This window comes from Silurus aristotelis (assembly GCF_946808225.1).
Source record: "Silurus aristotelis genome assembly, chromosome: 2".
NCBI lineage: Eukaryota > Metazoa > Chordata > Actinopteri > Siluriformes > Siluridae > Silurus > Silurus aristotelis.
The window spans coordinates 25174477-25187541 of NC_139575.1; the positions used below are offsets into that span (position 1 = coordinate 25174477).

The 13065-nt window shown below is 38.0% G+C and overlaps 1 protein-coding gene across 1 annotated transcript; it reads left to right on the forward strand.

Moving 5' to 3' along the window:
• The first annotated feature begins 7178 nt into the window (after positions 1–7178).
• On the forward strand, positions 7179–12617 carry cysltr3 (cysteinyl leukotriene receptor 3). Its single transcript, XM_083560090.1, has 2 exons — positions 7179–7598; positions 10306–12617. Exons 1-2 carry the CDS (start codon positions 7592–7594, stop codon positions 11373–11375), a joined length of 1077 nt encoding a protein of 358 aa, XP_083416216.1. The 5' UTR covers positions 7179–7591; the 3' UTR covers positions 11376–12617.
• Positions 12618–13065: the final 448 nt, after the last annotated feature.

The window sequence follows — 13065 nt, forward strand, 5'->3', positions numbered from 1 at the left end:
GACCTCAAATTATAGTTAATATAATGATAATTATATTGAAGTGGCTTATTTTATAAATAGTCAAAAAATTTTCAAACAACTATTTAATGGTTTGTTTGTTTTTTTGTAATTTTTCCACTTGTTTCTTTTGGCACCTTTCATCAAAACCAGTCCGGCATCCCAAATCCTGAACTAGAAGAATGTCATCGGTGTGAAGTTTTTAATGTTTTAAAGGTTCTTGTAAAACCTATATTTGGTGAAGTGGAATCTGGCCAGGTTGCTAATGCTGTCTTTTCTAAAAGTTAAAGTCAGTCCTTTCCTTGGAAGTCAGTGTTTTATAAACTCTTTTGAATTTGGTCTGAATATAAACTGTCAGAAGGCTGATTCCATGTCATAGTTGACTTCATTACAAAGAAATCTGTCTTCCTCTCAGGGCCAACCTACCCCAGTTACAGCAGACTACAGTGATAGACTTTATTTTGCTTCCTGCCCCACCCACAGAATACATAGTATCCCTATGGACATTGAGACAGAGCAAGGGCTACTGAGCAAGGAGGCATTTCTGATCCAAAGATAGGGTAAATCTTTTTGGCCTCTGGCTATCATCACCAAGATTTTCCTCCTTGCTCCATTAAACCATGCAACTCAAGTTTTTAAACTGACAACAGAAGTACAATACCAACAGATTAACTAAGAACATAACTTAATGCTATAAACATATAAACTGTCATAAATTCAGCTCAGTGATGTAATTTTTTAGAAGCTGCAAATTCCCATGACCCACTCGTATTACATAACCTCTAGTCAAGCTCCATTAAAATCCTCTACTACTATTTGCACTCTTATTTGGCTTCCTCACATTCCTGAATATTGCCCAATCCTTTATTTGATTACTATTTTATATTTGTTAAATCCAGAGAACTGGTAATCTTCCCAATTTATGACAGAAATGAATAAATAAGAAAAATAAATACAACCATTTTGCATAATAGGTATCATTTGTAAAAACAGAGGTCGAATACACTCTTTTAGTTCACATGATGAACACTGTTATTTATTTAGCAGATTTGTTTTACTAAATTATGTTTCAAATAACAATTAGTTACAATTAGTCACTGAGACATCATTGTGGAACATATGGTACTTGGGACTATACTTGATATCTGTTTTGTGATCGAGAAATGACAAAAGTCATTATGGAGCTCTGTATTAGCTGATAAGTGTAAGATAATGTTATTAACAGGCCAGCAATGGCAGCAAAGGTAGTAATATAATGTGTTTACCACAGTAGATTATGCAACCTGTAAAAAACAAAGATTGTTGCAGCTTGAGAGGAACAGGTTTGGGAAATCCAATCTAGTAAATCAAACTGGGAAACTGACCAAAATAACTCTAAAGGGTTTATTGTTAAATAACATCTGTGATTTGCAGGGTACATGTGGTACTTAGCCAATTACATGAATCATTGGGCGATGTTAATCCCTGCTTGATTTGGGAGCAATAATGAATGAGTTTCATTACATAAATAAGAAAAGACATTGATTCAGAGACCATTTTCTCTCGTGCCATCATGTCACCCTTTTTTTATGAAAATGCACACCGTATGTTTCTGTACTTGATTTACTTAATAATTCACACTTTTACACATTCTAGCTTATCTTCACATTGAATATTTGTGGTTGGTGTAAACATAGAGAATCTATGTATTTATCCCTGCATAACTCTGATACATGTGTAAACGTGACATTTATTTTTTATTCATTAGAATTTGTTTGTTATAATTTATTCATGCTTCTGCATCGTTGGTGTTAATTTGTCCAAAAATAAGTATCAACATCCTTTTCCCATGACCCTCTGCTATTTGTTACCATTTGCAGTTCTTGTTTATACTGAAGAATTTCACACTAATGCTCCTTTGGGAGACAAACTTGGCAGGGCAAAACACAGCATTATGTTTATAATATTTCTTATACCTCGCAGTATATAATACTAACAAGTAGCATTACTTGTAGTCAAAAGTGAAAATGTAGTCATGAATATCCTTGCTGCTGCTGTAAGATTTACTGGAAAGTCTATTATTACAACTATGCTTTTTTGGCCAAGTATACTGATGCATTCAGAGAATCTGATTTGGTTTGATAAGCTGTTAGTGCAGTGGTTCTTAACCTTGTTGGAGGTACTGACCCCCCACCAGTTTCATATGCGCATCCACCGAACCCTTCTTAAGCGGGGCGTCATCACGAATCATATGAGTAGGGTGTGTGTCTTGACCTCCGCCGAACCCCTGAGACTGACTCACCGAACCCCTGGGGTTCGATCGAACCCAGGTTAAGAACCACTGTGTCAGTGTGTTAAGAAGATCCTGCAGAATAGGCAAAACAAAGCTTATGAAAGATAAATGTTAAGTATGCAATTAAAAGAATAAAAACGTAAATAGTATATAGAATGCAATGCTGATGTAATGCAAATAGTGCACCCATAAAGTTAGTAGTGAACATATTGCAATGCTGGTAATATGAACACTAAAGGCAGTTGTGGCTCTGGGTTCAAGCCCCAAGACTGCCAAGCAACCACCAATGGGCTAAATAAGTTCCTTGTAGCACTTGCCTGGGTTGGTCAGGAATGAAGATTAAGGAGGCAGCCTCAGGACAGCACAAAAAGGTTCTTTATTTGATTAACTTTTTAGTGATTTAGCCTCACACACACAGCCCTGTGCTGCTCAGTACTCATGGCTGTCGGCTCTCCGCTTTTTATCCTTGCCTCACTAAAACACAGAATACTCATTAGACTCAAAATGTCTCACAAGATCCCTAGCTTCTCACTCCATTTACAAACTGGAACGCAACCATGCTCCCCGCTTACACATACTCCGACCAAACGACTCCCACTGCTGCCGACTGTCCCCCATGACCAAACTTTTCAGTTGTGTTAAACGAGAATTCTGAGCTCATTATTTAAGTAGCTGAGCTGATCGAGTGCGACATTCTTCTCTAGAGAAAAAACGGTATTGACTGTGGTGTTTATTTGGGTTGAGATCTGATTACTGCAAATGGTCACACTATTACTATTTTCATCAAAACATTTGGTGACCCCCCTCCTTCCCCATGGGACTTGTCCCCTATCCTCATAGGAGTGAGCAATGCAAATCAGTCTCCAATAATAAGTCATTATTATTATAAAGCTGGTCAATCAATAACTTCATATTGATTTGCAGTGGGTTTTTTCTTCTTTAAATGGACCAAAACCTAACTGTTCTAGCATTGTTAATAGCACCATTACACAGCTGCCAACATTCTCAGCGTACTTGAAAATCATTAAGCAATGAGATTTATGACTAGTTTATCTGTGATGTTCTTTGCCAGAAGTCTATGCACCAGGGAACTGTTGAATGTGCATACATCTTTCTACTGTGATGTATATGCAGTGTAATGCTTACAGTCTGATGATTTTCTCAGTTACCTAAAAAACAATTGCTTTTCTATCTCACTCTAATAATTGTAAAAAAAATTTACCTACTTTCAAGGCAATTAATTTTCCCTCGTATTATAGGGCCAACATCAACATAAACTGGGCTAGCTGTGTTTTTATACATAAAACAGAGTTTATAATCAATATATCAATATATGTTGTAGGGTAGTCAACTCCTGCACAGTTTGTAACCTGCACAAATAAAAGAAACCATTTCTAACATCAACATTCCCCATGTTACATTATTGAAAGCAGGCAGTCTTCCAGACAAAACAGCAACATTTAATTTTGAATTTAGTATTTGAAACTGATATTTACATACCCATATCCTCCAGGTCTTTAGTTTTTTTTGTTTTTTTAGTTCTTCATTTCTTTTTTTTTTGTAGCCTAATTTTCAGCTAGTGGTCCACTTCTGAATGGTGTGTCATGTTAAAGACCAAATTAAATTGTGGAATTGGTCCTAAAGCCTCAGAATATCTCGGCTGGTGAACATGAATTGTGATGAGCTTGGGAAAAAGAAAGCTGTATTCAGTTTGTGAGCATAATAAATGAGGACGGTCCAATTCTGTTGTTCTGTTTTTTAATTGCATGTTCAATTCAGAGGCATGTGATGGTTTTTGTTTGTTCATGAATAAATTATAGACTCATCAAAAACAAAAGGTTTAACATCGAACCCTGATGCTTTCTTTGTTTGTTTATGAAGCAACTCTTAAAGCCTCTAAATAGACCCCTACCACAATGTGTTTCCTATCAGAAATGGGTAGAAACAAATGTCACAAGTATTCACTCCCTAGGCTATATCTTGTTTGAAAAAGCTTTGCTGTGATATGGGAGAAATACGTCTCTATCAGCTGTGCACATCTGGATTGTGATATTTCGGCACATTCCACTTGGGAAATTTCTCAAGCTCTGTCTTGTTGGAAGGAGACAGTTTGTACACAAAAACTGCCACTGTTTCTCAACTAGGCTGAGTGTCTGTGCTTCAATTATGACATTTCTGTTCTAGGATGTGAAATTATACAATATAGAAAACTGCCTAAATGCTATGGGTCAGGTTCCAGCAGGAAGGTGAACATCTTTCCTAAATAACGACTACAAACTCTTTAGCCATCTGGAACATGTTTTCATCGTAGGATTCATAGGGTTATCAAATATTTGCTAAGCCCTTAATCCTGTCAGTTCCCAGTTTCTGTTAAGGAAAAGCTTCCATACAACATGATGCTACCATCATCAATCTTCAGTGTGGGGACGGTGTACTCTAAGTGATAAGCTGGGTTTCTGCCAAATGCAGTGTTTTACACAAACTTAATGCCATAAAACTTGAAACAAAGAAAGGTTCTTTCACTTTTGCAGAGTGTCCACTATGGCGTTCGGTTAACTCAAATTACTTTTTTGTTTCTCACCCCTTTTCTATAAAGCAATGTTTTAGGACATGCGCGGTACCGCTAATAAACTCATTTCTAATCCTGTCCATCGTTGTCACTCCAAACGAAAATCTCAACATCTTCAGCTCTGCTACTTCCAGCGCCACCTCCTGTCTTTTACTCAATGCCACTGTCTCTGAATCATACAACATAACAGGTCTCACCACATTTTTATAAACCTTCCCTTTCACTCTTGCAGATACTCTTCTATCACAAATCACTCCTGACATCTTTCTCCACCCACTCCACCCTGTCTGCACTCTTTACTTCACTTCTCTAACACACCCTCTATTACTTTGCACTGTTGACCCCAGGTACCTGACCTCCTCCACCTTCTTCACCTCTTCTCCCTGCAAACCGCACCTCTCTCTCTCTCTCTCTCTCTCTCTCTCTCTCTCTCTCTCTCTCTCTCTCTCTCTCTCTCTCATTTTCCTCATTCATCATCTGCTCAAAATACTCCCTCCATCTTCTCAACACTAAACACATTTCCATCTCCATCCTTTATGGCTCTAACTTGCAGCACATCCTTCCCAGCTCGGTCTGTTTGTCTTACTTTTGCTTTCCAGATGTCACACCAAGTACCTTCGTAGCTGTCTCCCTTATCACTCCAGCAGTAGTTGCCCAGTCATCCAGCACCTCTTCACCACCACCGAGCCCCTGTCTGACCTCTTCCCTGAATCTCACACTACAGTCTTACTCCTTCAGTTTCCACCATCTTATTCTTCTTTGAGTCCTCACACTCCTCCTCTTCTTCTTCACCTCCATAGCCATCCTACAGACCACCATCTGATGATGTCTAGCTACACTGTCCCCTGCCAACACCTTACAGTCTCCGAACTCCTTCAGGTTGCATTTCCTACATAGAATATAATCCACCTGTGTGCACCTTCCTCCACTCTTATACATCACCCTATGATCATCCTTCTTCTTAAAATTACTATTTACCATTGCCATTTCCATCCTTTTAAAATCAAAATCTACAACCATCTGCCCTTTTACATTCCTCTCCTTAAGGCCATACCTACCCATCACCTCCTCATCACCTCTGTTTCCTTCACCAACATGATCATTGAAATCTGCCCAAATCACCAGTCTTTTAGTCTTTCCCTTCACCTTCCAGCTTCAAGTTCATCACCCTATCAGAAACTCTCTTCACCCCCCAATAGACTCTCACTCTACTCTTACCTCAGTATCACAACTACACCAATTTTCTTTCCATCCACACCATGATAGAACAGGTCAAACCCCCTCCAATGTTCCTGGACTCATTTCCTTTCCACTTGGTCTCCTGAACACACAACAAATCCAGCTTTCTCCTCTCCATCATATCAGCTACCTCTCTACCTTTACCAGTCATAGTACCAACAGTGGGCTTGGGACGGGCACTAAGAGTGCACTGGCTTGTGCAACCCTAATGGCTGGATTACTCTTTAAATTAGGTATATGGTATTATTGGAAGAGATTGTTGCTGCCAGTTACAGCTGTGTAAAAGCACACACACTGCCCTTTAAAAGACTGTCATAATACTTGATAAAAAGAGGCAAAAGAGTTATACTTTCTAGATTTGTTGGATAAGATAAAAAACCATTCCAGGTAGTGACGTCAGACTTCTGCAATACCTCACAATATGTTGCGACAATGGATGGTAATCAATTATTAATTGATTCTGTTTTAAATATTGTTGATATTTAATAATAATAATCCACCTGCCGGGATGATCCGGGACCCCCCCATAAGGCATTAGGGAGCCCCCAGGACAAGTAAAAAATAGATTAAGGGGTGTTAAGACTTGACTCAGTTCAAGCACTGCTGAACAGCACACCTCAACAGTGATGTAACTGTAATGAATGGACATTTATTGCCACCCAGAAGAAAATGGTTTCCCTTTTGGTACAAATTCAAACGAATTGAATTGAATTGAATTAAAATCCCCACAGCTATAGTCCAAAATGTAGTGGAAAGCGTTCCTGGAAGAGCGGAAATGAAGCGGGACTAAACTTAGGATGTTCAATAAGTAGATATGGATGTGATTTTGTTAGGTATCCCCCAAATTTTGGATTGAGATATAAGATCATGACTACAAAATATTAATGCTGTTTATAGTCATGTAAAAAAGAAGGGGGAAAAAACTTCTTTAAAACTTCGTTTTTTATATCTGAAGTTCTGATACCGTTTAAAGTGGGGGGTTTTATGGCTATATAAAAAGCATCTGGTGAACAGATCCAGTAAACTTGTGCTATGCTATTTGAAGTAATGAGAAACTAACATTATTCTCGGCAGCAGAGCTGGACGAATTGTAAACGCTGCTGTAGTAAGGAGTAAAGCTGTACCGCCGCTGGGTTCATCACTTGGCACATAACGTGAAAGGATTGGTTCAATACAAATAGGCGGAGGAGGAGGAGGACACCCAACGTATTTTCACCCGAATTGGGAGTAAACCTCCAGCTTAGAAGTAAACCGGCTCATCCTGCAGATACACACCTGAACCTGAACCTCTGCTCATTGCGGTGCAGTGTTTTTCTTTTCTTTTTCTTTTTTTTAAACAGTAGACTCCACACAGCACTGCGTGCTCCTGCGTGGAGACCAGAGGATCCCTTACATACCATGGGAGCAGCTTCTCTTCTAAGGAAATGCCCACTTTGGCTTCCAAAACATGGACTTTCTGAAGTTTTGTTTGTGCCGCACTTCAGCATGTGTTCGTGAGGATAAGGAGATCTACCATGGAACGTGAGTTTTTTTGTTTTGTTTTTTGTTTTTAAAGGCGAACAAAATGTAATAATAATAATAATAATAATTATTATTATTATTATTATTATTAGTAGTAGTAGTAGTAGTAGTAGTAGTAGTAGTAGTATTTACTATTATTATATATAAAAACAGTTGTCTATTTATTTACATCTTCATTATACTGGTTAGTGTCACGTCTACCTGTGGAACACACTCTAATACATTACAGGGCACCACCACATACACTCATACACATACGCGTGTCGCCATGACTTTTATTTAATTTGTTTTCCCTCTTTAAAAATATTTCTTTTTTATTTATTTTTAAGTCACTCAGACTCTAATGCTCTCAGGACCGGACACTGAGTCTCTCTCTGATTGTCAACGAGTCTTTATTTACACGGAGATTTTATAATGTAGCACCAGTGTCTCACTTGTATGAGTAGATTTTCAAGTAGTCGAACGATGTATATAATTTTGCAGAAAGCAACTATTTCTTTGTCTATTTATGCATTACAGATGGCGTTTGTCGTTGTTTGCGTGTGTTTGCATATATCATTTGCATTCCTCTTGCTACCTGGCTTCTTTTGTTTGTTAACATAAACTCATATTTTAAATTTGCATTGCAGCTTGTCAGACAGACTCTCACTCTCACTCGCTCTTTCTTTCAATGTGTCTTGTGTCTCGTCAGACATAGTCTACTATTAACTAGTATGAATTAATACAAAATAGTCTACAAGGAAGTTCATTTAAAATTCCAAGTACTACAGTATACACATACCTTCAAAGTCACACCCTACCTCATCACCAGACTGTGGTTCTTTTTATGGGTTAATTGGAAAGAGCTTCATTCTTAAGCTTCTTAATCACGTTTCTCAAGAAATGAACAGCAAACAAACGGTTGATGGTTGAAATGCTCTACTGGAGCAGAATTTAATACACATGTTTAAAGCTTTTACTGGTACATTTAGGGGACAGATTGCAAACATTTGTCTAAATATGTCCTTTAAGGTCATATCTTTCATCTGTTTTCTTGGCTGCTAGTAGACATACGGACATAAATCAAAAGCTCCTTCAACCCAGAGTTGTCAGTTTCCCAAAATGTCTGTTGTTTATATTTGAATCAGTATGTACATGACTGACAAATTTTTGGTAGGTGTAAAAAAAATGTAAGGCAAAGATGCCTTTAACAATATTGAAATGTTTTTATAGTTTATTTAGATTGCTGTAAAGTGTAATGAACCGTTGTAAACATTGGACTTCTGATCATAAATTGGTGAGTTTAAATTAAATTACTGCTGGGGCCTTGAGAAAGTCCCTTAACCCTTAACCGTTCAGTTGTATAAATAAGATTTAAGTTATAAATCGCTCTGAATAAGGGCATCTTTTTATTAAATGAGAGGCATAAAATCCAAAACTGATAGGCTTGTTCAAAGTAAACAAAATGACAGAGTCAGGCCAGGACAGAGCAGCAAAACCAGTACTATTAGAGCTCTTATTATTAGGGTGTGTGTGTGATTGGGAACAGATGAATGTTATTAGAAGTCCAGTGATCGAGAATGTAAAAATTGTTTTGGGAAGCCCAGTCTGCAAGTTAATGTGCTGATTAATTGACCTGACGCATGTACAAGTTGTGCTGCTTTATAAGGAGTGGTATGCTTATAAAATAATTATTACGTGTCCAATTTAACAAAATACATTTCTTCCCGTAGCCCAAACTGAAAGTAAGTTGGAGTCAGAATGCAGGCTTAGTCATGATGCTACATCATGGGGAGGTGGTAGCTTAGTGGTTAAGGCATTGGACTTTTGGATCTGATGGTCATGAGTTCAAGTCCCAGCCACACCAAGGTGCCACTCTTGAGCAAGGCCCTTCACACCATAGCTGCTCAATTGTATGAATTAGATAAAATAAGTCGCTCTGGATAAGGGCATATGCCAAATGCCATAAATGTAAATGTACCTCACAAGACGAACAACAGAGAGTTAAGAGGTTTATTGAAGAACCTTACCCTAATCTCAGTGCGTTGTTGTGCAGACACTGAGCAATGACACCCAGACTAGAATCTAGAATCATTTTCGGGGACTTCAATAAGGCAAACCTCACACAGGAACTTCCAAAATTCAAACAGCATATTACACGCCCCACCAGAGACAAAAACACAAAGAAACCAAAAACTTAACTTAACGACTACAGATCTTTTGCCTAACATCTGTGGTCATGAAGTAATTTGAGAGACTGGTGTTGGTTTATTTAAAGGACATCACTGGACTCTTGCTGGACCCCCTGCAGTTTGCTTACCGAGCAACCAGGTCTGTAAACGATGCAGTGAACATAGGACTGCCCTTCATCCAGCGACATCTGGTCAAACTGGGAACTTATGTGAGGATCCTGTTCGTGGACTTCAGTTCGGCCTTTGGTTTTCGGGCTGCTGTTTTATATCTGCTGTTTCATAACAATAAAGAGCCATTTATCATTAATTAACTATTAATTATACAAAAGGAGCTGCAACATAGATTCCCTTTTAACTATCAAGGTTTTTTCCACTTGTTGTCTTTGGGAGTTTACTTGCCACTCCCACTTCTGACTTGTTTATTAAGGATCCCAGTTATGTATTAAGGATCCCAAAATATCCCAATTTGTGTACTACTTTTTATACTTAAAATATTAATACTCTTGAAACTTAATCATGTTTTCTTTTCCCTTTAGATACTCTGGTTACACCATCCACAATGAACAATTATTCTCTGAATCAGACCAACTGCACCGAGTTCAAATACCTAGCATACACTATCACCTATACCATAATGGTTCCACTTGGATTCTTCAGCAACTTGGTCGCTCTATATGTGTTCCTGAGGAAGACAACCAAGAAGACAGCCAACACTGTGTTCATGATCAACCTGGCTATTTCTGATGTTTGTTTCTCTTTAACGTTGCCCTTTCGCCTGATTTACTACTTTAGGGAATGTCATTGGGATTTTTGGGACTGGCTGTGTCGCTGGTGTGTGTTCTCTTTCTATGTGAATCTCTATACCAGTGTGTTGTTTCTCACGGGCCTAAGTGTGCTGCGCTATATCGCAGTGGTGCACCCCATTCGAAATAAGAGCCTGGTGACAGTGCGACGGGCCAGTTTGGCATGTTTATGCATCTGGTTGTTTGTCGCGGTCATGTCCATTCCTTTCCTGCTTTCTGGAGCTTCGCCTGATAAAGGGGAAAAGGGATGTTTTGAAATAAAAAAAAGCGGAGACTGGAAACAGATACAACAACTCAGTTATGTGGGACTGGTCTTTGGCTTCCTGATCCCATTTTTGATCATTTTGGGCTGCTATGGGTGCATCATCCAAAAACTGTTTGCCAAACAGAAGGTACAGGTCCGAAAGCAGAACCAGCACTTGCGCGCTGTGTACCTAATCATCGTGATCCTCAGCACCTTTCTGCTGTGCTTTGCACCATACCATATAGTCCGCACACTTCATCTGCATGCCGCTGTCGCACAGAACAAAGAGCAGGAGGCATACCTGCTCAAGATTTTGGTCATCACACTGTGCATGGCTGCATCCAACAGCTGTCTGAACCCCCTCCTGTACTATTTCGCTGGAGAAAGTTTCCGGACCTCCTTCAACAAAGCCTCACGTCGTTTAACGATCAGCTCTTTAAATGATAGTGTACGCCTGTCACGATATTCATCGAGATCAAGGAACCGATCTGAAAGCCAGAAGAATAAGTACATAGACACTGTCCTACTAGAAGAGAAAAAGAGAGACTTAGTTCAGTGAAAAGAAATAGAAACGGCATACTATATTTTTTCCACGTCTGAGAGACATGATTAGATTTCATGTACATTTATAACACTTCAGAGACTTTAGAGCCTTTTTAAAAGTGAAATGTATGACGTATTACAATGTCTAATGTAATCGTAAAGAAAAGGGAGACAGACACTGCATTTTGATTGTTTTTTTTACTACCTCCTTTCCACATGAGATTGGAACCTATCAATGAAGATATTTCTATATTTATTTTCCAGTTCCAGGCAACCTTTTAAAAACCATCTATTGTATTGTATGTATTTTATTTGTTTGAAATCTTTAGTTTTCTATCACCATATTTACATAAATGTCAATGTTTATTTATGTATTTATTGTTCTCTTTTGAAATTAGTAAACTTCAATTGGGACATTGGGACACCTGACTCATAGCCATATGTGGGTCTTCCCCAAAATGCTACTGCACTAGGACAACAAAATCTGTTGCATTTTGACAATGCCCCTGTGCACAAAGCAAGCTTCATGGAGATATGGTTTACATGGGTTGGAGTGGCCTGCCATTGGACTGCTGACAAACTTAAAGCCATCATTTATGGCTGCAATGCAAAGCTGACAATGGATAAAATAACCGTTATATGCAGAGATAAACTCGTGCCATTAAATTATTACATATTTATGTGTTGGTGTTACTTTCTTGTGCTGTTCTTTTTATAGTTCTCATTTTATTGTTAACTTTTCCAATTCATCACATTCATCTTGCACATTTATACAATTTGGCATATTCACCATTTAAGAAAACTAACCCAAAACAACATAGGAAATATTTTTTAATAGGGTCTCACTCTGTCTGAGCTGTGACTGTACATGATTATGGTTACAGATGTTTGTAAGACATAATTTTGACTGGTACTTCCCATGCATTCACTGGTTTGAACACACCTTTCAGCTAATTAGCAACATTTTCACTTTAATGTCAACCATAATAAAAAAATACCTAAAACTATCTCTGAAAAGAGGAATTTTTTTTGTCCAATTATTTACAATGAAACTTACAGCATGACGCAGACACCGATTATTTTTTTTTGCGTTTGTATTTTTAAACAAACCAATGACGTATAAAATTCACAGGAGCCTTGATGCCGTGACTCATAAGCACGGGATGCATTCAGCATTCATCCTCCACTTATTAAATATTAACTTTCCTGTTGTCCTTGTGAATTCTTAAACCTGGATTAAACAAAACAAAAAAAACAAGAGGACAGTGTGAAAAATGACAGTGTGTGTCATTAAGCTTACATTTTTATTTGAGATCCTTGTATTGAATGATACAATATGCCATATCCGTACACCAATAATAAGCACAGGTCAATAATGAACAAAACTGTTCTAATACTACTACTGCTAGATCAAGTGACTTTTGTTATTTCTTACAATTTGCAGCATGTAGCATTTCCGCTGCACAGCTGATAGACTTTGTGTACTATACTTCCCTGAAGCACATCACCTGTAGCTGTATATGTAGCTATGGGTGAAATTCTTTCAAATTATATTTTCTAAGGGAACATGTCTCCATGTTGTATTTATTCCATTAAAAAAGGAAAAACTTTCATTTATATGTGTATTATAATCTATGCAGTCCCTATTCTTACAATATGTCAATTAATTCACGTTATTTCATACAATGTAAAATGTTTTACTTGAA